This window comes from Rhincodon typus, chromosome 7 (assembly GCF_021869965.1).
Source record: "Rhincodon typus isolate 14 chromosome 7, sRhiTyp1.1, whole genome shotgun sequence".
Classification (NCBI taxonomy): domain Eukaryota; kingdom Metazoa; phylum Chordata; class Chondrichthyes; order Orectolobiformes; family Rhincodontidae; genus Rhincodon; species Rhincodon typus.
This window is the reverse complement of record NC_063338.1, coordinates 44022222-44049719: the sequence shown is the minus strand read 5'-3', so window position 1 is coordinate 44049719 and position 27498 is coordinate 44022222. Positions and strand designations below refer to the sequence as shown.

Genomic DNA, 27498 nt, shown 5'->3' with positions numbered 1-27498 from the left:
ATATTAGCATGGATAGAGGTTTGGCTAATGGACAGAAAGGAAAGTGTAGGGATAAAAAGGACAGTTTAATCTTGGCAGACTACAGAATCATAGAATCCCTACAGTGCAGAAAGAGCCGTTCAGCACCTTCTGAAGAGCATTCCATCAAGACCCACCCTATTCTTGCATTTCCCATGGTTAATCCACCTAGCCTGCACATTACTGGACACTCTGGGGCAATTTAGCATGGTCAATCCACCTAACCTGTACATCTTTGGATTGTGGGAGCAAGCCAGAGCATCAGACAAAAATCCACGCAATCACTGTGAGAAGGTACAAACACCATACAGACAGGGTGGAATCAAACTTGGGGTCCCTGGCGCTGAGGCAGCAGTGCCAGCCAATGTACCATCTAATAGCTAGTGAAGTACTGGAAGAATCAGTGCTTAGCCTAACCTATTTAGATTCTACATTAATAACTTAAAGAGACAAGATTAATATATCTAAGCTATAAAAAAAAGTGGTAAGATTAAGTGAGTTGGCAGCAAAGTGGCAGTTTAAAAATAACATGAGGAAGTAAGAGGTTATTCACCTTGGTAGTAAGAATTAAAAGACAGAATTTTTTTAAACTCGTGAAACTTGATATTCAGAGAGATTTGGGTCAGAAAGTTAGCATGCAGGTACTGAGAGAAATTAGGTAGGCAAATGGCGTGCTGGCCTTTATTTCAAATGGTCTGAATTTCAAGATTAAAGAAGTCTTGGTGAATTGGAGACTACACCTGGAGAGCTATGCGCAGTTTCAACCTCCACATTTAAAGAAAGGCCATATTTGCTCTGGGAGCAGTGCAGTGAAGGCTCACCAGATTGATTCCTGGGATGAGAGGCTTGTCCTAGAAAACACTGAGTAAATTTTGTCAATTTCCTGTAGTTTAGAAGAATGAGAGATGATTTCATTGAAACATACAAGTTATTAAAGGTCTGACTGTGGAGGCACAACAGGTTGTTTCCCCCAGCCAAGGAATATAGATTATGGGGGCACAATTCCAGGATAATTTTGGACTGAGATGAGGAGAAACTTATTTACACAAAATACTGCAAATCTTTTGAATTTTCTATTCCAGAGGGCTGTGGATGTTCTGTTTTTGAATATACTTAAGGCTGAGATTTTGTTTCTCAGAAAATCAAGAAGTACGAGTTGCTGACAGGAAAGTGGAGTTAAAGCAGAAGATCAGCCATGATTGTATGGAATGGAAGAGGAGGCTCTGAGGGCAGTATGGTCTACATTTGCGCCTGATTCTTACGCCCTTACGTTCTTATTTGAATGTGAGCATTACATAAGCTTAACCGATCAATTATTTTAGTTTTCAAGTAGTAAAAATGAGCTGGACCAAAGCTGAAGCTGGAGATGAAGACTTACCAAGGAACACAAGATTAAGAATTATTAGGGTAATTTTCAACTTTGCTGAGGTCGATGACAGACGATAGCAAATTGAAAATTTACTGGAGCTTATAATATGCAGCTGATATGCAACCATCAAATTTTTGCCAATGTCTACCATGCTCCTCCCCATGGTCTGTATATTGGAGGAATGCTATTTAGCTGATGTAGTAATTTTTTTTGTTCAGGACTACTATGACAATTTGCATTACCCTGATACCAGTAACTACCCTTAAATCAAAAAATCTATTCGTTAAATGGAAATTTCATTTAATTATTTATTTATTGCCAACATAACCCTAAGTCAACCGTAATATTAAATAAGAAAAAAGTGGTTTTGAAAATACAACTTATTTAACAAGTCAATTAATATGTTGGGTCAAAATTCTGGAACTTCCTCCCTAACAGCATTGTAAGTCTACCTACAGCAGTTCAAAAAGGCAGCTCACCATTACCTTCTCAAGGGCAACTAGGGAGGCACAATAAATGCTGGCCAACCAGTAGTGCCCACATCCCATGAGTGAATTGAATAAAGACTGATTACTTTATAAACCAGTGATGATAATGGTTCTAAAAAGGATTTCTTTTGTCAGTTATTTCCCATCCACCTACTGCTGGGGTCTGAATTCAGAAATGGCCTAAAGAGTCAGTGCTGACAGACAATTTGACAGTTAGGTAGCATTACAGTCAAGCCTAAGACAGTCTGTACTCAAGTTCCATGCAGTGGAACTTTCAGCATGACATACCAAGAACAGAAATGACAGCTGACTCATCCTCTTTAACTCAGACAAGACTGATCAGAACTTTGTTTTTTAAAATCAAAGGACAATTTCTCAATAAATCTAACTCGCTGCATTCAACTCACAAATTAATTACTTTCATGATTATAATGTAGAAAAGTATAGTGTTACCTTGTAATCCATCTGTTCTGAGCAGTTGAAAACATAGACCATAATGCCCAAAGACCGTCCCAAGTCTTTAGTGGTCTCAGTTTTACCTGTCCCAGCAGGTCCTGATGGTGCTCCACTCATTGTCAAATGCAAAGATTGGGTTAAGGTAATATAACATCTGCGGAACAATTAAAATCATAATTAACAGCTAACAATTGAGTAAATGCAATGCTGACCTGTAGGGCAGAACAGAACTATGCAAATCAGAGGATAACATGGTTGAACACTATAATTCTGTGGTCTGACTACACTTGCAGTGGTTGGTCCCGATCATTGGATGTGGAGGAGTTATTTAAGCCTTGAACAGGTGCAGAGAAAAGCTATTAAACTGATCTTCAGCATTCAAACAAGAAAACAACAGGACTTTTGGATGGAGTTTCATCCTTGCAAGAAGGTAACTATAGTACAGAATTAGAGATAAACATTAAAAAATAGGCAACCTTCGAAACCACAGAATAAACTGTGATGGGAGGTGAGGCATCAACTTAGAACAACAAAAGGCAAATTCTGAACTGATGTCAAGGCACTTACCACAAGTAATCAATACATGGAATAGAATTTGTGGAGACAAATGAAGATAACAACCTTAAAATGTTGGAAACAATTAGATTCTCTGAAGAGGGTTTGTTTGTTGAGCTCAGAAACATTATTTTCATGTTTGTTTACAGGGACAAGGTCGGGGGGGAGGAGGTGGGGGTGGTGTCGTCACTGACGATGCCAGTATTTATTCCTCATCCCTAATTGTCCAGGAGAAGGTGGTCGTGAACTGCATTCTCAAACTGCTGCAGCCTTCGGGGTGTAGGGACAGCACAGTGCTGTTCGGAAAGGAGTCGCAGGATTTTGACCCAGCAGTAAAGGAATGGAGAAATTGCCACTACTACCCACAAGTACATCAAGAAGGAATGCAGCAAAGGTTTACCCGACCATTTCCTGGACTGGCAGGACTGACATAACAAGAGACGTTGAATCTGTTAAAATTATATTTCCTGGAGTCCAGAAGAATGAGGGTAGATGTCGGATCGCTGTTACCAATGACAGAGCAGTCCAAAACTCGGGGTCACTGTCTAAGGATAAACCATTCAGGACTAAGTCAAAGATAAATTTCTTCACCAGGAGCATGGTAAGCATGTGGAATTTGTTATCACAGAAAGCAGTTGAGGTACAATCTGTGCATCAAGCCAGAGAACATTGGTAGAGTGTTGAATGGATACTTCACATCTGTTTTTACTCAGGAGGAGGAGGATGCAAGAACAGGATTCAAGAAAATGAACTGTGAAGTCCTTGAGGAGATTGATATTAGGAGGTAATGGAGGCTTTGGCAGAGTTTCAAAAAGTGGACAAATCCCCAGGTGAGGATAACTCATATCCCAGGTTGCTGTGGAAGACGAGGGAGGAAATTACAGGGTCCTTGACCCAAATTTTTAGGTCATCTCTAGCCACAGTAAAGGGGAATAGGGGACAGTTAAATGTGGTTGCACTTTATGAGAAGGGTAATAGAGACATACCAGGGAACTATAGACCAGGTGGGTCTAAAATTAGTCGTCAGGATATTATTGGAGAAAATTGTGAAAGAAAAAATTAATCTCCACTTAGAGAGGAAAGGTTTGATCAAAGGTGGTCAACATGGATTTGTCAGAGAGAAGTCATGCCTATCAAATTTGGTGGAATATTTCAAGGAGGTGGCCAAGTCTGTTAATGAGGATAGTGCAGTTGATGTAGTTTATTATGGATTTCAGCAGGGTTTTTGACAAGGTCTTAAACTGATAAAGAAGGTAAAAACTCAAAAGGATCCAGTTTAGCTTGCTAACTTGGATCCAAAATTGGTGCAGTGACAGGGTGGTGGTAGACGGCTTCCTACACTACTCTAGGGCCTCCATTGTTTGCTCCCTATGTATCTGCATACATCGCTTTTCCTTTTAGTCCAGTCCTGAATATTCCAAGATATCCACAGTTCTCTAAGCTTGTTGCTCCTATGTTTCATAATAAAGGGAACACATTGGGCCTGCACTGTCCCAGTTCCTTTTTGAACGGTTACCACTGTTTTGCTGTAGATTTACCCCTAAGTATTGTTTCCCAGTCTGTTTTGGCTACATCCTACCTTATTTTAATAAAATATGCCTCCTACAATCCAAAACCCTTTGCTGCAGACTAACTTTTAAAAAGAAGACAAACACCAAAAGCACAGTGTTGTGGTTATTGTCACTAAAATGCTCCACCACTGTCACCTCAAACATCTGTTTGGCTTCATTCCCCAAAATTAGGTCGAGTACTGCATTGTCCCTTGTAGATCCGTCTACATGTTGTCATAAAAAGCTCTCTTATACATTTCAAGAAATCTGCAACGGCCCCGAACCCTTTATATCATGATTATCTCAATTTTGGGATTGTTGAAATCTCCTAATATAATTATCCTATCATTATTTTTACATGCCTTAGTAAATTGTCTACATATCTGCTCTTCAAATGCCCATTGACTGTTTGGAGACCTATGGTCATAGAGAGTCACACAACATAGAAGCAGGCCCTTCTGCCCACCATGTCTATGACATTCAACAAACACCAAACTACCCTAATTCCATTTACTCATGTGGTCCATAGCCTACTATGCCCTGCTATTTTAAGTGCTCATCCAGATGATGCTTAAATGTTGTGAGACAACCTGTCTCCACCACCCTCTCAGTCACACATTCCACACTTCTACCACCCTCTGGGTGAAAATATTTTCCCTTAGATCTCCTTTAAACCACTTACTCCTCATAGTAAACCTGTGCTCTCTGGTCTTTGACATGTCTGCCATGGGGAACTACACTATCTACGCCTTTGATAATTTTGTGTACCTCAATTGGATCTCCCCTCAGCCTCTGCTCCGAGAAGACAAACCCAGCCTATCTAGCCTCTCCCCATAACTGAGACTCTTCATCCCAGGCAACATCCTGATGAATCTCCTCTGCACCCTCTCCAGTAAAATCATGCCATTCCAATAGTATGGCAACCAGAGGTATACATAGTATTCCATCTGTGGCCTAACCAATGTTGTAAGAAGACTTTCCTTGCTCCTATATTCTATGCCCTGACTAATGAAGAAAAGCATCCCATATGCCTTCTTCAATCCCCGTCTACCTGTGCTGACACCTTCAGGGATCTATGAACTTGTACACCAAGATCCCTTTGTTCCTCAGTACTCCCTAAGAATCTACCAGTCATTGTGTATATTCTTCCCTATTAGACCTCCCAAAATGCATCACCTTGCACTTAACAGGACTAAATTCTATCTGCCATTGCTCTGCCCAATTTACTAGCTGATCAATATTAGACTGCAGCCTGAGACCATCCTCAATATCAACAGCACACCAATTCTCATGGCATCTTCAAAATTACTAATTATATCTTCTATATTCACGTCCAAGTCATTAATGTAGATAACAAACAGCAACCGTCCCAGCATAATCCCTGCGGTACACCGCTGGTCAAAGGCTTCCAATCACAAAGGGCACCATCATCCCTTGCCTACTATTTGTAAGCCAATTCTGGATCCAGTTTTCCAACTTGCCTTGGATCCCATGGGCTTTTATCTTCTGGACCAGCCTCCATATGGGGAATTGACAAAGGCCTTACACTGAAGTTCATGTAAAGCATATCAACGGCACTACCCCCATCAATAATATTTAGTCATCTTTCAAAAAACTCAGTTAAATTAGTCAGTAAGGATCATCTAACAAATCTGTGCTGACTATCCCGAATCAATCCTTGCCTTTCCAAGTTTTAATTAATCCTGTCCCTGAGAATTTTTTCCAATAATTTCCCTACCACTGATGTCAATGTAACTGATCTGTAATTACCTGACCTACTCCTGCTGCCCTTCTTGAACAAAAGAACCATAATAACTATCCTCCAAACATCTGGTACTTCACCTGTAGCCAGTGAAGTATTACATATAGCTGCTCGGGCCCCACCAATTTCCTCCCTTACATCTCATAGCAACCTGGGATACATCTCATCAGATCTTGAGACTTTTGCATACTTACACCCACTAAAACATCTAATACCTCATCATTAATCTTAACATGTTCTAGAAACTCACAATCCCAACTGAAATTTCTGGGTACAATGACTTTCTCTTCTGTGAACACATTTAAGATCTCACTCTCATCCTCTGGCTCCACTCACAGGCTGCTCCTTTGGTCTCTAATAGGTCCCACTCTTTCCCTGGTAATTCTCTTACTCTTAATATACTAATAAAAAGGCCTTGGGGTTTTCCTTAATCTAATATGCCAAAGATATTTTGCGTCCCCCTCCTTATTTCATTTTAAGCGAGCTCCCATACTCTCAGTACTTTTGAAAGGTCTTTCCTGTTTTTAGTACGCTGTACCTGACACATGCTTCCTTCTTTTTCTTTATCAAACTCTTGAATATCCCTTGTCTTCCAGGGTTCCCTGGACTTGCTGTCTTTGCCCTTCACTCTTGCTACAGCACGCTGGCCCCGAATTCTCACTATACTAGGTTGAAAAGAATCCCACTTTGCAAATGTAGACTTACCTGCAAGTAGCTGCTCCCAGTCTACGTTTGCCAGATCCTGTCTGGTGATATTGAAATTGGTCTCACCACCACTCCCCACCCCCAATTTAGAAACATGACTTCTGCAAACCCTTAACCCTTTCCATAATGACTTTAAATTTGCACCCACTGAAACTTCAACCACTTGACCTAGGATTAATTCTAAAACAGTCCCATCTCTAGTAAGACTTTGTATCGGCACAAAATACTATCCTTGCAGAACTTTAAAAATTCCACTCCGTCAAATCCTTCTGATTTAAGGTGTTCTCAGTAAATGTTAGCAAAGTTGAAATCCCCTACAACTATAACCCTGTTCCTCTCTCACCTTACTGTAATTTGCCTACATATCTACTCCTCCCTCTCCCCGACTGTTCAGCATCTGTTTTATAATCCCAGCAAAGTGATCATCCTTTTTTATTTCTAAGCTCTGCCCAGATAGCCTAATTCGAAGAGATATCTTGAACATCTTCCCTCATTAATGCAGTGATGGTTTCCTCTATCAATAATGCGTTTCCCCACCTCTTTTACATTCCCCCAAAAATCCCATCTGAACATTCTATACACTGTAATGTCAAGCTGCCAGTCCTAGCCTTCTCCAATCATATCTCAGTGACTGCAACAAAATTGCTACACAACTTTACGGAAGTTCACATTGAGAATAACCTCAATCGAGTTCTGTGGCACTGTGTAAATTGTGACAGACTTCGCATAGATCTAGCAATTCAAAACTGGGTGCCCGAGAGGTGCTGTGGGCCATCTACAGCAGAACTGTACTCCAGCACAATCTGCACCCTCATGGCCTGGAACATCCCCCACTCAACCATTACCATCAAGTCAGGAGATCAACCTTGGTTCAATGGGAGTGTGGGAGCGCAGGAAGGAATGCCATGAGTAGCACCAGGCATACATAAAAATTAGAAGACAACCTGGTGAAGCCACAAAACAGGACAACTTGATGGAGATTATTCTCAATGTGCGTGGAATATACTTAACATTTTTGATGGCTTAAAAAGTTTCATTAGGACTTCAGCCACTGACCATCAGTCAAATGCAAGTTTCTCACTTTAGTACTAATTGTTTTGACACTGACATTTGAGCTTGTGTGGTTCTCAGCCGAAGCACTGTGCACAATTCTGGGTCCACATTATAGGAACGATGTAAAAGCATTAGAGTGCAGAAGGGGTCTTACAAGAATGGTTCCTGGCAGATGCACCATGAGGAAAAAATATTTTCACATCGAGAGTAGTTAGGTAATGGAATGCTCTGCCTAGGAAGTGTGGTGAATGCAGGTTCAACTGAGACAATCAAGAGGGTGGTGGAAATTTATTTAAATGGAGACAATGTACAGGGTTACAGGGAAAAGGCAGGAGAGTGGCAGTAAGCCAAAATGTTCATTTGGAGAGCCGTGTAGATGGGCTGAATGATCTCATTCCATACCGTAATCATTCTGTGATCTGGCATATTCTCTGGTACAGCAAAGGCCCAGTCCTAATGTTGCTGGATTAGGGAGGTACAACCCACATTTTCATTATTGTTGCATATCTCAGGATGATAATGGCTTTACATCAGACAGCTGAGGTGGTCAGTGCTCAAACTGATAAGACACCTTATAATGTATGAGGAGAAATGTATAAAAGCATTTTTTAAAAGTATTTGAAAATGATAAATTGCACAAGTGCATTGCCATTAAGCAAGAGAGTACAGATCTAGCTTCACAGATGTTAAATTATTAGATTACTTCAAACAAGTAAATGGATCAAAACAGGCCCTACCTGTCAGTCAGAGGTGTAATTACCAACCGAGACATATTACCAAGGTACTCATATGAATATTGAAACTGGGCATCACAGATATTAATGAAACACTGCCGATGATGATCATCCCATCTGTGACGCAGTTGTGATAGCCAGGCAAATGCTTGACCTTTAGTGGCCTAGCAAAAAAAATTAACATTGAAACATAAAATAAATAAATAAAAGTAAATAAAATGCCTGAACAAAGTGTTTTCATCTCTATTTTAAAAGATATTTTTGTTTTACATCTTTTACACCCTATGGATGTGAGTAAATGTAAATATCATATTATTTGTAAAGTAAATAAACCTGAATTAAAACGCTCATCTTTTGAGAAAGGCATTGAGCAGAATCTAATCACGCTTAGTGCAATGTGGGCAATGGCGAGATGTTCAGCAAGGCCCATCTCAATGTCGAATTCATCTTGCCATATCTTGTTTACTTTGTGGTGTGACAAGACTCTGGATAGGCAACTATAGCCTCTTGCCTGGATAGTTCCCAAGTGACACTCTTTTTCCTTGTTAAACGCCTTCTCAACAGCCCACTTAACTAAGGTTTTAATCTTAAACTCACCATAAAACTAGCCATCAGAAAAACTTGAGTGGGTACAACTCACCATTTACATCAAAAAATTTCTATGTTGGACACTGGGCTAAAACAATTCTGACCTGTTGGTGCAGGTGGGGAGGTGTCCTGAGTGGGTGGTGAGGCAGTGAAGTGTGTATGGCTAGTAGTGTAGAACAGTAATGAGAGCCAGTGAGGGAAGATATTGCAGGCATAGTGAGAGTGGTAGAACATGAGCCTTGGGGTGAAATGGGCGCAAAAGTAGAAATTTAGGAAATGAGAGATATCAGAGAGAAAATAGTGGAGTGGAGAAAGACATTGATCTCCTTTTTACAGTGCTGGGCACTCCTCTAGATGACTGGGACTGCTGTAGCCTGGGTGGCAAACTTGGACCTGACTGGCATGGTGCAGGGTCGTGACTTCCACTGGAGGAAAAGTAATTCCTGCCTGCACACCACCCTACTCAGTAGGACCGCAAAGCGGGGCATTGATTTCCCCTTGTGCGCCATGTCCACAGCAAATATCCGGAACCGTATTGGGAAGCTCCAGACTGATGGCGATTGTGTGGTCCACAACAGCCTTTTAAATATGGTGCTGGCACTAGGAATGTCAGTCATTTTCAGGATCTCCGGTGAGTGGCAAATTGTGTGGTGAGATGGGGTTAAAATCAGACATGATGTTGACTATGTGGCCTGAAACCCCAATTATCATGGTGACTTTGGCAAAACATAGCAAGCCAACTCACTCGACCTTGCAGTGAGAATCATTCCACCAAACTCAACATAGCTCACACTCAGCCAAAAAAAGTGCGTTTCAGCCCAATGTCTTTTATTTGAGAAATTCACAACAGTACACCACTTTCATCATGTCGGGATGAGGGGCAGATGGAGTTTCATTTAGATAAACATGACATGCTACATTTTGGAAAGGCAAATCAGGCAGGACTTGTACACTTAACGGTAACGTCCTACAGAGTGTTGTTGAACAAAAAGACCTTGGAGTGCAGGTTCATAGTTCCTTGGAAGTGGAGTCACAGGTAGATAGGGTAGTGAAGGCAGCTTTTGGTACACTTGCCTTTATTGGTCAGTGCATTGAGTATAGGAGTTGGGAAGTCATGTTGCAGCTGTACAGGACTTTGGTTAAGCCACTTTTGGAATACTGCGTGGAATTCTGTTATAGGAAAGATGTTGTGAAATTTGAAAGGGCTCAGAAAAGATTTACAAAGATGTTGGCAGGGTTGGAGGATTTGAGCTATAGGGAGAGGCTGAATAGGCTGGGGCTATTTTCCCTGGAGCATCGGAGTTTAAGGGGTGACCTGATAGAGGTTTAAAAAATCATGAGGGGCATGGATAGGGTAAAAAGACAAGGTCTTTTCCCTACGGTGGGGGGAGTCCAAAACTAGCGGACGTAGGTTTAAAGTGAGAGGGGAAAGACTTAATTGGGACCTAAGAGGCAACTTTTTCATGCAGAGGGTGGTGCGTGTGTGGAATGAGGAGCCAGAGGAAGTGGTGGAGGCTGGTACAATTACAACATTTAAAAGGGATCTGGATGGGTATATGAATTAGAAAGGGTTTAGAGGGATATTGGCCAAATGCTGGCAAAGGGGACTAGATTTATTTAGGACATCTGGTCAGCATGGACAAGTTGGACTGAAAGGTCTGTTTCCATTCTGCACATCTCCATGATTCAACGTGCTAATGGACACTATTGCATTGATGTTTTTACACTGATACTAGAGACCAGAATTTTTCCATGACAGTGAGTTTCTTTGCTCGAGGAAAAACATCAGAAGTTGTTGGGAATCCCAAGTCCCCCAAATGACCATGACATCTCTCATTTTTGCAGCAAATGCAACATGACTTGCACAATGTCCAGGTTTGGACTGAAACAAGAAACGTTCACAACATACTATGTGAGGTAATGACTATATCCAACCAGAGGCAACTGTGATTTTCCCCGAAGTTTTCACATTTCACATAGAATCCCTACACAGTGTGGAAACAGGCCCTTCGGCCCAACAAGTCTACACCGACCCTCACAGCATCCCACCTAGACCCATCCCCTTATAATCCACCTAAGCTACACATCCCTGAACACTACGGGCAATTTAGCATGGCCAATCCACCTAAGCTGCACATCTTTGGACTGTGAGAGGAAACCCACGCAGACACGGGGAGAATGTGCAAACTCCACACAGACAGTCGCCCGAGGGCAGAATTGAACCTGGGTCCCTGGCGCTGAGGCAGCAGTGCTAACCACTGAGTCACCGTTCCTCCCTCACTTTCATTTCGTGATCTATCATAGCTTCTGGTATATTACTTATATCCTCTATGGTCAAGTCTGATGCAAAATAACTGCTCAATTCATCTGCCATTTTCTTATTTTCCATTATTATTTCTCCAGTCTCACTTTTTGAAGGACCAACCTTCAGTTTGTTAACTCTTTCTTCTTTAAATATTTATAAAAGACTCTTACTATCTGTTTTAACATTTCTGGCTAGCTTTTCACTCTAAATTTTCCCTCTTTCCTAACTTTTTGGTCATTATTTACTGTTTTCTATGTTCTGTCTAATCGCCTGTGTACCACTTAGCTTTGCAGGTAGTTTGTACGTGGAACAAACTGCCAGAGGAAGTCGTAGATGTTGATACAGTTACAACGTTTAACAGACGTTGGACATGGACATGGACATGGACATGAATAGGAAGGGTTTAGAGGGATTTGGGCCAAACGCAGGCAAGTGGAGCTGGTCTAGTTTTGGAAACTTGATCGGCATGGATGAGTTGGACCAAGGGCCTGTTTCCATGCTGTATGACTCTATAACTATCCATTTATCCTTTTAGTTAATCTGATGATGGATCCATTCCATGGAATTTTTCTTAATCGCTGGAAAGTATCTATTCCATGTATTCTGAAATATCCCCTTAACTGTCAGTACTGCATCTCTATTTACCTATCCTTTAAACTAATTTGTCAAATCAATTTAGCCAGCTCTGCTTTCATGGCTCTCATAATTCCCTTTAAAATTTTAAAAATAATCTCAGACCCACTGCTCTCTCTCAAACTAAACATAAAATTCAATCATGTTAAAGGCTACTACTACCCAGGAGTGCATTCCCTATGAGATTATAATTAATCCTATCTCATTGCAGAATGCCATTCAAGAATACCCTGCTCCCTGGTAAGCTCCAGAACATATAAACCAAAGAACTGCAGATGCTGTAAATCAGGAACAAAAACAGAAGTAGCTGGAAAAGCTGAGCAGGTCTGGCAGCATCTGTGAAGAAAAAAAATCAGAGTTAACATTTCAGGTCCAGTGACCCTTCTTGTTCTGAAATGTTAACTTTGATTTTTTTCTTCTCAGATGCTGCCAGACCTGCTCAGCTTTTCCAGCTACTTCTGTTTAAGCTCCAGAACATGCTGTTCTAAGAAACTGTCCTGGAAATATTCTACAAACAACTCACCTATGCTACCTTTTGCCCATCCAACTTTTCAAGGCTATATGCAGATTGAAGTCTCCCATAATTATCGCCAGTCTCTCTGACAAGCTTTTATCATTTCTTTCTTTATCTCCACCTACGATGTGGTTACTATAAGGCAGGCTGGAAACTGTTCTCACAAGTGACTTGCTTTTATCATTTTTACCCAAAATTTTTCCATATCTTGTTTTCTTGAACTTAGTTCATCACTCTCAAATTTCACTAATACTATTATTAATTAAGACAGCCACCACTCTGCATTCCTAAAATGCTCTGAACTCACCAAACCTGATTTTAAAATTCTTGCAAAATAAGTTAACAAGGTGTAGAAATATAGAGCCATAGAAAAGGTGGCACCGTGGCTCAATGGTTAGCACTGCTGCTTCAGAGTGTCAGGGACCCGGGTTTGATTCCATCCTCAGGTGACTGCGTGGAGTTTGCACATTCTCCCTGTGTGTGCATCGGTTTCCTCCGGGTGCTCAAGTTTCCTCCCACAGTCTAAAGTTGTGCAACGGTGGATTGGCCATGCTAAATTGTCCATAGTGCCCAGGGATGTTTAGATTAGGTGGGTTAGACATGGTCAACTGGATCTGGGTGAGATGCTCTTCAGAGGGTCAGTGTGGACTTGTCAGGCCGAATGGCCTGTTTCCACACTGTAGGGATTCTATGATTGAAGACTAGTTTTATTTGCTTTCCATCCCCTCCTGTCATATAATAAATAACAATAATAATAAATAAAACATAATAATAAATGATGTTTTTAACATTTACTCATTTTAACATTTACCCTGAAAGGACATTATTTTCTGTGGTGATCACTTCCGGGAAAAGAGTATTTTCAAAATTACACATCAATCTCAAATCTTTTCACGATTCTACCCATGGTTTGGTGTAACATGCACTTTGTCTGACTCCAACAACGAATGCCTCTGGCTTTTGAAAACTAGGTATGGAATAGCCTGGTAAAACTCTACATTAGAACTCCGAGTAGGATAGGAATAATGCATCAATAAAAGAAACTGATTTTTTTTCAGCTCCAAATAACTCATACACAATAAATGTCTTCATGGGGAGGCGATGGCCTAGTGGTATTATCACTGGACTGTTAATCCGGAGACCCAGATAACGTTCTGGGGACCCGGGTTCAAATCCCGCCAAGGTAGATGGTGGATACTGAATTCAATATATATCTGGAATTAAGAGTCTAATGATGACCATTGTTGATTGTTGGAAAAACCCATCTGGTTCAACTAACATCCTTAACTGGTCTGGCCTCCATGTGATTCCTAACTCACAACAATATGATTGACTCTTAACTGCCCTCTGGGCAATAAATGCTGCCTAGCCAGCGACGCTCTTATCCCATGAATGAATTAAAAAAAAACTTAACTGTTGCTCTGTACATGACAGAATTATTAATGGATGGAATGCAATTAACATAGGGTTCATTTATTCAACAACAGAAAGATCTTCAAGATCATTTTGAAACACTCTAGCATAAATATTGTGGTAACAGAGATTGGAGATCAATTTTTTTTAGTAAAAATATCAAGAGAGTGCAATATCTAAAATGGGTATTGAGTAATGCAGAACGTAAAACCAGTTCAGTGGTACTTGAGTAAACCTTGACTAGGAAAACAAAAAAAACTGCAATCACCTTAAAGAAATACAGTCAAAATGATAAGAAATTTAGACTAAATACTAGAAAGTCAATCTTGTACTTTAGCTAGTAAATGTAATTATGTAACATATCACTGGAAAAGACCCAAGTGACTACATCAAAACATTGTCATTTCTTTCCAGGACAACTGAGCAGCCCCTTTACAGGGAAATTATGTTTATTTTATGCTTTTAAGAATGCATTAGGGTAATTGCTACAACAAATTACCTTCTGTGCTATGAGCTTTGCTACAACATCTCTGGCATGTACATCAATTGTACAGATTGTCATAATCTTCTGACGATCACCATGGGTGAGCTCCCCTAGTAGCATGTTTATAAGAACATTTAGCTGAGCAATCTGCAATAAAAATAATTATATTTGACTACTCAAAAAGATAGGGTACAGTACACTATATGTCATACATTGATTACTTATTCTAGAAAGCATTATACTTGCAAGGCATCCCCTGTAATGTATTAACTAAAATATAAAAATTGTGCATATTGACCATCTGAAGCAAAATTAATGGATAGTGAGGAATGCAAATTTGTTCAATCTTATTCATTCTATCTTATACTTTGCACATTATGAAGATTATTGCAAGAACATTAAAGAAGAAAAAATATGGATGGAATTGTTTCAGAGCTCAATGTATTCTCAACAAACTTGCAATCTAAAAATAATAACTGCATACGTTAATCATTGGTCAGCTTGTAGTAATGAGAAGGAATTATAGGAACTGGTGGCCTGCTGTGAGTGAAAAGTAGCAATCACAAGCTGTCCAACACAACTGTCAGACATTTCTTTGAATTCTCCTGATCAGCTACCATAGCTTAGACAGATAATCAAGGAATTCCCAGATAAATTGTATAAACAGGTTTCTTGGTGAGTTACAATGACCAATTAAGAGAATCGCTGAGGAAATTCTCAGTGTTTTGTGCTTTACTGCAATTCTACTACACTGTACAATGGGCAAGTAAAAGTAGAATTAAATCAGAATGGTCTAAATTCTGTAATTTAACGAAAATATTACCACTCAAGATATCAGTCTTTGCAGATTTAATTAGGAAACTTGTTTTAAAGACAACTCACTTGTTTTTTGTTGTAATCTTTTAAAGCTGTTTCAAAGCCTTCTTCCAGACGTTCAAAAGCAATTCCAACATCTGTGGTCCACCAAATCTGAGTGCCAGTCAAGGCCACTTGTGCCGGGTAATCGAACAACCACTGATCTCTCGGCTTCTCTTCATACGCTGCAACTGCTTCCATGATTTCATGTTGCACTGTTGTTCGCATCGTCTCCTCAAGATTATGCAGCCAACATTCAGCCTAGTAATGAAGCAAAGACCATTCAGAACATAGTTCTTTTTCTTTTCTATATAAAACCTTGGTTAGACCACAATTGCAGCACCATGTTCAGATTGAGGCACCACACTCCGGACATGATAGTTTGGCTCTTGAAAAAGCATAATACAGATTCACCAAAATTAAACCTCGACTGAAAAGGGTAAATTACCAACAGATATTGCACAAACTGAGGATGCATTCAATGTATTTTAGAAAGTTAAGGTGACTTAACTGAAGTTTACAAAATATTTAAGTGGAATTAATAAGGTAAACAGAAAGAATCTATTTATACTGATTGGGGAATCTGGGACTAAAGGATAAAGGATACAGACTAATAATTAAGAGCTTGGCCTTTCAGGATCAACATTTGTAAGCAAATAGAGGGTGGTAGAAATTAGAAGATCTTTTCTGTGAAAATGGCAGTTGATGCTGAGTCAACTTATAATTATCAATGAATCTCAGATTTAAAATTAAGAGGTTATGGGACAAAAGTAGGCATGTACATTCATATTCTCATCGAATTGGAGTGTACAGGTTCATGAGACTAAGTGGCCTACACCTTTACTAAAGATTTGATGTTTGGCATAACCTTTGGGTTTTTGCACTCGTTCCTCTATTTTTAAAGTCCAATATTCCATCTGTTTTATTAATTGCCTATCCTTCTCTGCAACTGCAAAGATCTGAGCACAACTGTCATATTTTGGCATTTCCCACAATAGATCTTTCTTTAACACATGCTGAAAGCCAATGCCAAAGTGAAATACTTTAATGGACTGACTCCGAGATGCAGAAGAAACCATTCTTATGTGATAAATTTATTCAAAAGATTAAAACCTATAGGGAGGCATACAATGCATTGTTATTTAAAGAAAAATTTTCAGATTTTCAAATTTAATCACTTAGTTGTTTGACAAATTATTTTGTTTTCTTCCATATTTTTTTTTCTTTGATATATGCAGAGACAAAAAAACCCCTTCCAATAATTTGGAATCCATTCCAAAATTAATTTCAACCAATGTCAAACTGTCTTACATCATTCAGATTTTCAAACGTATTACCATATAGAATGCAAACAAGTAAAAACCCACCTGTCCTTCACAAAAACAGGGTGTTGAAAGCTGCACATATTCTCCTTCTCTACTGTACATTCCCACTGCATTACATGTGTCACCATGCTTGTCATTATTTTCAAATTTTAAATCAGCTAAATTATCAAACAGCTTAAGCAAATGTTTTGTCACCTGTTGAGAGATTATGAATGTTTTAAAAGTAACAAATTCATCATTTAAGGTTTATTTTATTTTTTTCTTCCACTTAGAGCCTCTTATGACACAAGTTGTATGAATATCCATCCCACCTTTAATGAAATTGAAATGCCCCAAAGTGCTTGACAATAGCATTATAAAGCAAAATGTGACACCAAATCTAGATAAGGAGATATTAAGACAGATGACCAAACGCTGATTAAAATGTTGGGTTTTATGGAACGTCATGAAGGAGGAACATGGAAGACAGGCATAAAGATTTGGGGAGGTAATGTCATGACTTAGACTCCTACAGAATAAGCAACTGAAGGCAAGACCACCAATAGCGGTGGTTAGTAGTGGTGGTAGTGGTTGGTTTTTTGAGGAGCGCAGAGATTTCAAAGGGTTGAAGGATTGAAGGACACTTCATTAACAGAAGGGAATGAGGTTATGGAGGATGTCAAAAACAAAAATTGAGAATGCTTAAATCATGGCATTGTTTTATTAGGAATCAGTGAAGGTTGTTGCATATGGGTTTGGAAAGATTAATACTGAGGAGAGCCATAAGCACCGCCCACTAAAAATACATCATATGGACTTGTGAGAACATCTTAGGATCTTCGAACAGTGAAGCCTAACTTCAAATCCTCATCATAGTCACCATAATAATGCTCTCATATCAACCTGCAACTCATTGCCAACATGCATAAGCTGCTGCTTGTTCAATACAAGAGCCTCTGCTGGTTAGACCAGTAAGTGGTTTTCCTCTAACATGCTAAACCAAGCAGGTCACATATTTACTGCACCTAAAGAGAAAGAAACAGACTGCAGCAATCACCAAGAGCTACAAACAGCCTCTGCTGGACTGCTTTGATTGACAGTAGGTTAAAGAATTCAGCTCAGTTTCAATAGGGTCCATGGGGGTGAGGGAGGTTTATCTAGGTCCATGAGTTGCACAAGGCTTTTATGGGGCCTAGATGGGGTTAGAGGAGTCTAAGTTGACAATAAAAGAATGAGTGACCATGGAGGGTGGGTACAGAGACAAATGGTAACATGGAGGCTATCACGGTCCAAAGGTTTAGCTAGAGGCACACAGGCCAGCATGGTTGGGGGCCATGGAAGGTGGGTGAGTATATCAGTTGGCTAGGAAGGGGCATGGGAATGAATGTTTTCAGGGAGAAGGGGCAGGGGTGTGAGGGCTGACGGTCTAGCTATTTTTATAACAAATTGAAAAAAAATTGCAAAGCAAAGAAATGGGCCCTTTAACCAGCCCAGCTTAGCACACAACCGCTGCTGAGACAGTTCCCAGAAGGTGATGGGCCTGATTCCATCATGCTCCCTCTGGCCTCACACAACAGAGATCTAGCCTCTTGGAGTAGTTTCTTTCAAGGTGGGTGCACTAAGCTGGGAATTTTCACAACTCTGCATTATCTGCTTTGAGAATGGGAATCCTGGATTTAATGTTCACACTAAACTTTTGGCCAGATGGTTGAGATACTACAGGGAAACTGGTGTCGTTGGAACGTTACCCTAGCATGAAATCAACTCTGTAACGAAGTTGGCTAAGAATCTTCAAGGAAACAAAACTCAATCTGTTATTTATTTTAAAAATTCAATCTTCTTTTAGAAATAACTTTTCTAGAGTTTCCATTCAACTGATATATTATATAGTTCAGCAAATCTCACAGGTTTACTGTAAATATTCCATTATGTTTCTCATTCTCAGTCAATTCCCTTTATGGATATCATGACCAGAATTTTATTACAAGTTCTCTTGTAGCAGAAGGGCTGACGGTGGGTTAGGAGCCCACTTGTTCTGTCAGCAGGCTTTTTGGGGATGTTTCCTCAAACACAGCATTAGCATTCTACTTCTGGTTTTCCTGAGCAGAGTACTGATTTGCTGACAACCAAATCTAGCAGTGAAAATTTCTCAAGCTAGCAGACGCCGGCAGGGTTCAAACTGGTTGCATCTAATAACACTGTTGAAGGTTGGAGTTTAGTAAAAGGAAGGAAGGAAGGAAGACATGGAAAGTCTGGTTACTTCCTACCCACCACTCTGGGTTCTCTGACTCACCCCCAAAGGTGATGTTCACATGTTAGAAATTTTGAAGGTACCTGTAGATAGCAGGAGAAATTTGGTGCCAAGGACATGGATACAGTGCTACCAAAGAGTCAGTAATCTCATTAGATCATTGCAGGTGAGCGGCACATCACATTCAGGCACCAACCACCATGTTCTGACTTCCTCAGCATTTTACTGATCTATACTCTTCAGAGCAACACCTATTGCACAGCTTCATTCCTTTCTTCCTCCAAGGCAACTCAAACATCAACTGAACTATGAGCACCGATACTCACCTTCATTTTGTGCCATCTGACACCCATCTCTCAGTCACCCTCCACTGGGAGTAACTGGTGAAGAAATGGGATTTTAAACATGTCTGATGATAGTAGCAGTGTGATATTCAGTTCTAACTATGTCCTGGGGGTTACCACTGACCAAAACAAAATTGGATCAGTCATGGTCACTTTAGCTACAACTGTGATTCAGAATTCTGTGGTGAGTAATTAACCTCCTGACTCCCCAAAGATTGTTCATCATCTACAAGTCACAAATCAGGACTGTGCTAGAATAATCGCCACCTTCTCCTGTGCAATTGCATAATGGCTGTAAATGCTGCCCTAGCCAGAGATTTCCAAATCCTATGAGCACATTGCATTCTGAACTTCTGTCACCATAACATCAAAACATCAAGCAATGTATACTCCGGTCTCTAAATCTCTTCCAGTTTTTAATTTCAATCAATATCTTTCACCTTCCACAGGAATTGCTGGAGTATAGCAGGGGGCCAAAATGTTGGAGAAGGGTGAACACGCCAAGGAAGGAATATCATATGACATACCTGCACCCAAAACCAACACAAATAAATATCTCAGTCAATATAGTAGCAGCAGTAGCAATCTGTAGGATGTTACATGATGAGATGCACATTACATGAGTGCATTAGAAATAGGACTAGGAACAGATCATACAGCCTTCCAGCCTGTTGAGCTATTCAATAGGGCTTCAAGTGGGCACTGCCCACTCCCCAAATCCTTCGATTTCCTGAGAGATCAAAATTCAGTACATCTCAGCCTTAAGTATGTTCATTGAATGAAAACTTGGAAGATCCTTGGAGTTGAGAATTCCAAAGATTCACAACACTGAGTGAGATAATTCTTCCTCATCATGGTGCTAAAGAAATACTTCCTTATCATGGGACTGTGCTCATGTTCTAGATTCCTATGCCAAAGGATGCAACCTCATAGTGTCTATCCTGCCTTTAATATCACTTCTTATTTTTGTAAAATCCAGAAAGTATAGGCCCAATTTACACAATCTCTGTCACAACAAACCCTTATCATACAAGGAACCACTGCACTGAACTTTTCACTGTTATGCCTCTGAAACAAGTAAACCTTAGCTATGGACCCAAACTATACCCTGTCCTCCGTGTGAAGACTCACCAAAGCTTTATAAAATGATATCAAGATGCCCTTGGTCATATATTCAATCACATTGTAATGAAGGCCATCATACCATTTGCCTTGCTAATTACTTGCTGAACCTGCAAAATAACGTTGTGTGTTCAATTCAAAAGTTCAATGCCTCTTCAAAAAATATTCTACTTTTCTACCCTTTCTTCCAAGCAGTTAATAACCTGATCCTGTTCCCACATCATACCACGATTGCCACCTTATTTTCCATTTAAAATCCATCGATGATTAAGTAATCAGGAGGTTGTGAACTGGACTTGGGAGCTAGTTTTGCATCTTGATCCTGCGAAGTGCACTTTAGACATTCCCATGCAAACTTCAACACTCAAGCCAATTTAAGGGTAGGGAGTGCACTTGCTGTCCATTCATGGACTCAGCAACAGTGGTGAGTGCCTGATGCTGGAAATAAACAGGACTAGAAGTTAGCCATCTGGCCCTTCAAGACTCTCCTGCTATTCAATGAGATCATGGATGATCTGCCACAAGATTCAAATAAAGAGGTATGTTAAAGGGCTGGGGGTAGGGGGTGGCATTGCATTAAAGAGACAGTCACAGGACTCATCCAGCAAGTCCGTATGGGCAGAACACAGGAATAGGAAAGACACAATCATTATGATAGAGTTAAATCCCTCCCAATAGTCAGCAGGAGACAGAAGAACATTTATTGAAGCAGGTCATGGAAAGATGTAAAAATAACAGGGCTACTGTAGTGAGGGATTTTAACTTTCCTAATATTGACTGGGAATCCCTTAATGCCAGGGGCTTGAATGGGCCAGAATTTGTTAGATGCATCCAGAAGGGTTTCTTGAAACAACATATGTATAGTCCAACTCGGAAAGGGGCCATACTAGACCTTTTATTGGGGAATGAGCCTGGCCAGGTGATCAAGTTTCAGTGGAGCAACATTTTGGAACAATTATCATCATTCCTTAAGTTTTAAGATAGTTTTTGAATAAGCATTAGACTGATCCTCAGGTGAAAGTGCTATCTGGGGAAAAGGCTAATTACAACAATATTAGGCAGGAACTGAAGAAATTAGACTGGTGTTGGCTGATGGAGAGTAAATCCACATTTGACACATAGGAATCTTTTAAAGACCAAATGATCAGAGTTCAGGGCCAATATGTTCCTTTGAGGATGAAAGATAAGGATGGCAAGATTCAGGAACCCTGGATTACAAGAAATATTGAAAGGAAGTATGTACAAGGTTGAGGATATGGAAATCAGATAAGGCCCTTGAGGAATATAAATGGAGCAGAAAAATAATATAACAAGGAATTAGGAGGAGTAAAAGGAGTCAAGTATTCTTCTTGGCAAGTAGGATTAAGGCAAATCCCAAGGCATTTTATACATTTATTAGGGACAATGGTTTAACTAGGGAAAAGGTAGATCCATTCAAAGACAAAAGGAGGGAATTTACACATGGAGCCACAGGGTGTGGGCAAAGTCCTTAATGAGTACTTTGATCAGTATTCATCAAGAAGGACACAGATGATGGCAAGATTTGAGCAGGCTATATTGATATTGAGAGACATTAAAGTAGCTAACTCCTCAGGGCCTGATGGGATCTACCCTACTATATTGAAAGATGCAAGAGAGAAGTTTGCAGGGGCCTTAACAGAGACCTTTATAGCCTCTTTAGCCACAGGTGAGGTCCCAAAAGACTGGAGAATAGCCAATGTTGTTCCTTTGTTTAAGGAGGGCAACTGGGACCATCCAGAAAATTATAGGACAGTGAAAGTTTCAAGTGCTTGCATTCGTCAATAAAGGCCTTGATTATAAAAGTTGGCAAGTCATATTACAACAGTATAACACTTTGGTTCAGCCACATTTGGACTACTGCGTGCAGTTCTGGTTGCCACATTAGAGGAAGGATATGGAGGCATGGGAGAGGGTGCAGAAGAGGTTTACCAGGATGTTGCTTGGATTGCAGTATATTAGCCAAAAGGAGTGGTTGGATAAACTTGGATTGCTTTTGCTAGAGCATCAGAAGTTGAGGGCGACCTGATAGACATATATAAAATTGGGAGAGGCAATAGGTTTGGTGGATAGTTGGAGTCTTTTTCTCTGGGCAGAAATGTCAAATACTTAGTGGGGTACCGTATAGGTTCAAAGTGAAAGAGGGAAAGTTTAAAGGAGCTGTGAGAGGAAAGTTTTTTAAAAAAACACAAAGCACTACAAAGTCTGATAAAATAAATGAAATCTGACAGACCAATCAGCATTGACCAAGGCACTGGAAATGATGACACTGTTGATCTTGCAAATTCCCCCATGACAACATTTGGAGGTTTGTCACAAAATTGGGAGAGTTGTCTCATTGAATAGTTAAGCAACATAAAAAATCATTGGACAAAGTAGGAGCTCATGGAATAGAGGTCAAGATAGAAGAACGGATAGAAGTTCGTCTGGTTGACAGAAAACAGACTGCGCATAAATGCATCTGTTTCAGATTGGCAGGATGTCACAAGTGGAGTCCCCACAGGAGTCTATGCTGGCCCCTCAGTTTTATAAAATTTGTATCAGTGAATTAGATGAGGGGGATTGAATGCTCGGTGGCTAAAAGCGCAGGACTTACATGCCAATCAATGCAAAAGACAAAGCTGAAGCATTAGCAAGTATTTTAAACCAGATATGCCAAGTGGAAAATCTAGCTCAGTCTCCTCCTGAAGTCTCCAGCACCACAGATGTGAGCCTCCGGTAAAATTAATTCACTCCATGTAACAACAAGAAACTTGAATGCAATGGATAATGCAAAGGCTATGGGCCCTGATAACATTCCGGGAATAGTACTGAAGATTTGTGCTCCAGAACTGGCATGCTCCGGTACAGCATGGGCACCTATCACGGTCAACGTGAAAATTGCCCAGATACACCCTGACCATAAAAAGAAGAAAAATACAACACAGCCAATTACTGTTCCAACAGTCTACTTCTTAATCATCAAATAATGGATGGCATCTTTGATGAATCTCAGAAACTGACCAATTTGTTCCAAAGTAAAATTGCAAACCCGATAGAAATTTTTTTTGTCAATTCAAAAATTGCACCACGTCTAATTCAAAGGAGTTTACACTGATAAACTAGTTGTTAAAGACATATGAGATATATATTTCTTTGAGCTGACTAACATCCCTGTAATGGGAATTATTTTTTATATATATTTACTACACGCTCAGAAAACATTAGGAGAAGGCTATTCAGAGGATCTAGGAAGGATGGTCTTAAAGGTTGGCTGTATTGAAAGTGGTTCTAGGCTCTTGAAGTATTAAAGACATTAAAAACACAATAGAGAATTCAGTTCTAAATATAAATAATGTTTTTGTAAATTATATTCTTATACTCTACTGAAACTTTATTTTGGTTTCAACCCATTTATTGAAAATAAAATTGTGCATTCCCTTAAATTTCCTTCCTCAAACTTTTTAACCTGTTGTCATATCTTTTAACAGACTTCTGACAACATTTTTCATTGCAAGTTAATGTAATTTTATTTATAATAGACTTCCATCACTGCATCACACTGTTCTGGTCTTAGTCTGAGTTCCATTTCAGTAAGCCTCCAAATCCTCTATTAACTTCATTATGGGTTATTATATTCTCCTTCCAGCTATGGTTTATTTAGTTCCAATGTATTGCTGCCCTCTCTCCAACAACTAGCTCCCCAACTCATCAATTATTTAGTTAGGACTCCTATTTGGACGAGCATCGTTTTCAAAAATTCACCAGTGAGCATTATCCATATTCCCTGTCATTGCCTGTATGACATTAAATAATCTCATCATACTTCACTCTAATTCAATAAAATTCATTAAATTATCTGTGCTTTAATGAGTGGAATCCAGTAAATTCTTTAAGTAATGTCTGGCTGAGTGAATCAAATCCAATGGATTCATTACATTTTCTGCATCTGAATGAATTCCATTAAATAATCTCTTGGTAAATCAATGCAGTCATCAAATTCATTCAATTTTCCATGACTGGAATCCAGAAAATTAGTTTATTTTAAGAAAACAAACACTGAAGACAGTGAAAATCCAAAGCAAAATCAGTCGATGCTACAAACATACAGCAGGTCAGTTAGCATCCGTAGAGTACGCACATTTTAATGTTTCAAGTGTGAGCCCTTCATCAGAGGATTGGCAACTAAACCATTCTGTTACCTGCTCTCTTCAGAACTGCTGACTGACATGCTGAGTGTTTCCAGCATTTATTGCTTTCACTTAATTAAATTATACCTATCAAATGCAATACATTTATTAGGCAATCTGTTCCTTAGCTGGATAAACCCAGAAAACGTGATAAATTATGTATTAAAAATTGAATGAGATTCATCATAGTTTATTAAATAATGTCTGACTGACTTAGTCAAATCCCGTAACTGTTATATAATTCTCATTACTGAGATAATTGAATTATTACCTAACTTTTCATTCAATGAATTAATCATCCAATTCATTAGGTATCATACAACACAATCCAGTAACTTCATTAATCTCTCCCTTAATCAATGAAATCCATAAAGTCCAAGAATCTGTGATTCTGTGAAATCCAGTGAAACATCGAGAAGAAATTCAGTCGGGTTGCAAAATCACCAAGTCTATTAGCTAACTAACATATACCAGATTTTAGTTTCCAGTGACTCATTTTGCACGCACATTAATTCTCCAGATATTCAGGGACCACACTGTGGAATGTTTACCTGTTTTGGTTGACCTTCTTTGGAAATAATTTCCAATAAATCCATTGCAGAAACAAAGTAAAATCTTGGAAACGAGAGTCGCTTAGTCTCAAGATATTCAGCTAAAGCTTTCTCACAATGTGTCAGTCTGTAAAAAGGATTGAAAACATACACTTTTTACATCACAATAATTGCTTTGAATGTGTATTTAGGATTTGTTTCACTAGGCAATTGTAACAGGTAAGATTTGGTTTCACCATCTTTAAAATAGATTAAATTACTAAACGCAAATTAAACAAATTCATTGTCTTAAAAACAAAAACAAAAAATATTTCTCAAATAATCTAGTCCCTGATACCATTTTTAAGTTAGTGGATTTAAGTTCTGCCCACAGCCAATTCCTTGATCATGACTAATAATCATGGTAAATATTAAACTGAAGACTAAAATCTCACTCAACCAGGTCGTCATTCTTAACTGTCTGCATACGGTGTGGAATCACAGATTTTGCATTGCAGCTATATTAATATGTACATTACAATCTCCCAAGATTATCAACATTCCTTTCTAACATGATCTCATTATTTCTTCCTTTATAGACCACCCTACTATATGATGACTGCTTGCGGGTTTGTACTCCACTTCCAGAAGTGATTTCCTGCCTTTATCATTTCATGTCTCTACCCAAACTGTTGCCACTTCTTGGTTCCCTGAATTTAGGTTATCCCTATCTATTGTTATTCCAATACCATCATTAACGAAGTGAGCCACACCTCCATCTTTTCCTAGTTTCCTGTCCTTTTTAAATGTCCTGTACCCTTCAAGATTCAGGCCACAGATCGTTCTTATTTATTTATTTCCATTTGTGATTTTAGTTCATCTGTTTTGTTTTGAATGCAACATGCATTCAAGTACAGAGTCTTTAGTTCCACCTACATTATAATTCTTGTAAATTCTAGTCTTATCTGACAAGTGTCTCTGATTCTGTTAAGAAGTAGAACCTCAAAGATCATAATCTCTGCATTATTGTGTGAGCCATATGCAAACTGGCAGAGGGAAAATCAGATGAGAGAGTTGAATGAATGTCTCAGAGACTGGTATTGGAGAAGTGCATTCCAGTTCATGGGGCACTGGCACCAATCCTGGAGAACATGGATCCTATAAAGACTGCAATGCTATGTAGAAGAATGCCGTAAATTCCTCATGGGGTGTTTTGCTAATGCAATTGGGGAGCGTTAAATTAATGTGATAGGGGTGTCGGAACCAAGAGATAATATCAGAGACGAATACCAAGGTTCACAGAATACTGTGTGAGATAGGTAGCACCAGAATGAGGAATAATAATTTAACGAGCAGAGTTAGGGAGGAAGCAATTTGGACTGCAATCTTATAGAGTACGAGTGGTGTGGGCTATAGAGAGATGTGTTGCAGAATTGAACGAGGAGTCCAGTGAGGTGCATTTCAATGTTGAGGTCATCTTGTTCCATCTTTTACATTTTTCGTAGCAGCATGATGAGATTTTTGCCAATTGGTGGGGATTAACACTTTTTAAATGCCTCAATAACTGCACAACTCAACTCATTAGCATTCAGCTTCCAATTTACCAACCTTACCAAACAAGTTAGATGTCTGAAAAACCTGACAAGGAAACTAGGGTGGATACTTGGCAGATTTAGCTTGCCGCTTGCTCGAACCATATGCATTTTGCCTGCAACCAAACCACATCCCAAGCATGACTAAGTGGTACCAGGTGCATTCACCTTTCATCCATGGACATTGGCAACTAGCATCTACCAACACGTTGTGACTACCCAAACACTTCTTCCTTGAATAAGGAAGCTCTGGAAGCACAGACTTTCAGGGCTATCAATTTGTTTTGAAAGGCTGCTGTAAGGATACTTTGCACATAGGGACAGGCACCCAGCTTGCATACGGAACAAGACTAGATCTCGGAGATGTTCACTTGCTCTCTTAGTGCTCACTCAGTTAGTAGTCATGTTCACAGCATCCCTGTCTTGTCTTGCCTTGCTTTGTCTTAGTGCATTTACAAACACAGGCAATTTGCCTTGCTGCTAAACAGTCTTTAATTTAGGGGTGCACATCCTGCTCCACTGCAGTGTGCTACATCAATCTCACACCTGCATCACTGAGTCAGCAGCTTACACAGCAAGCAGACTGCCATGTCTCAGTCTGAGTGCAGTGGTCCTCACCAAAGACCAAGGACTGTTTCTCTTGGAAAATGAAGGCTTAGAGGGAACTTAATGGAGACATTCAAGGT

At 39.6% G+C, this 27498-nt stretch overlaps 1 protein-coding gene across 1 annotated transcript in view; it reads right to left on the bottom strand.

Moving 5' to 3' along the window:
• Window positions 1-27498, bottom strand: part of dnah9l (dynein, axonemal, heavy polypeptide 9 like) — a 365602-nt gene that overhangs the window by 240003 nt on the left and 98101 nt on the right. Inside the window, exons 28-33 of the mRNA XM_048599208.1 lie at window positions 25242-25368; window positions 16850-17002; window positions 15510-15743; window positions 14643-14774; window positions 8694-8854; window positions 2329-2485 (exon numbers count right to left, since the gene is read on the bottom strand). Of these exons, the coding sequence (XP_048455165.1) occupies window positions 2329-2485; window positions 8694-8854; window positions 14643-14774; window positions 15510-15743; window positions 16850-17002; window positions 25242-25368 (964 nt within the window). The remainder of the gene's footprint in view (window positions 1-2328; window positions 2486-8693; window positions 8855-14642; window positions 14775-15509; window positions 15744-16849; window positions 17003-25241; window positions 25369-27498) is intronic.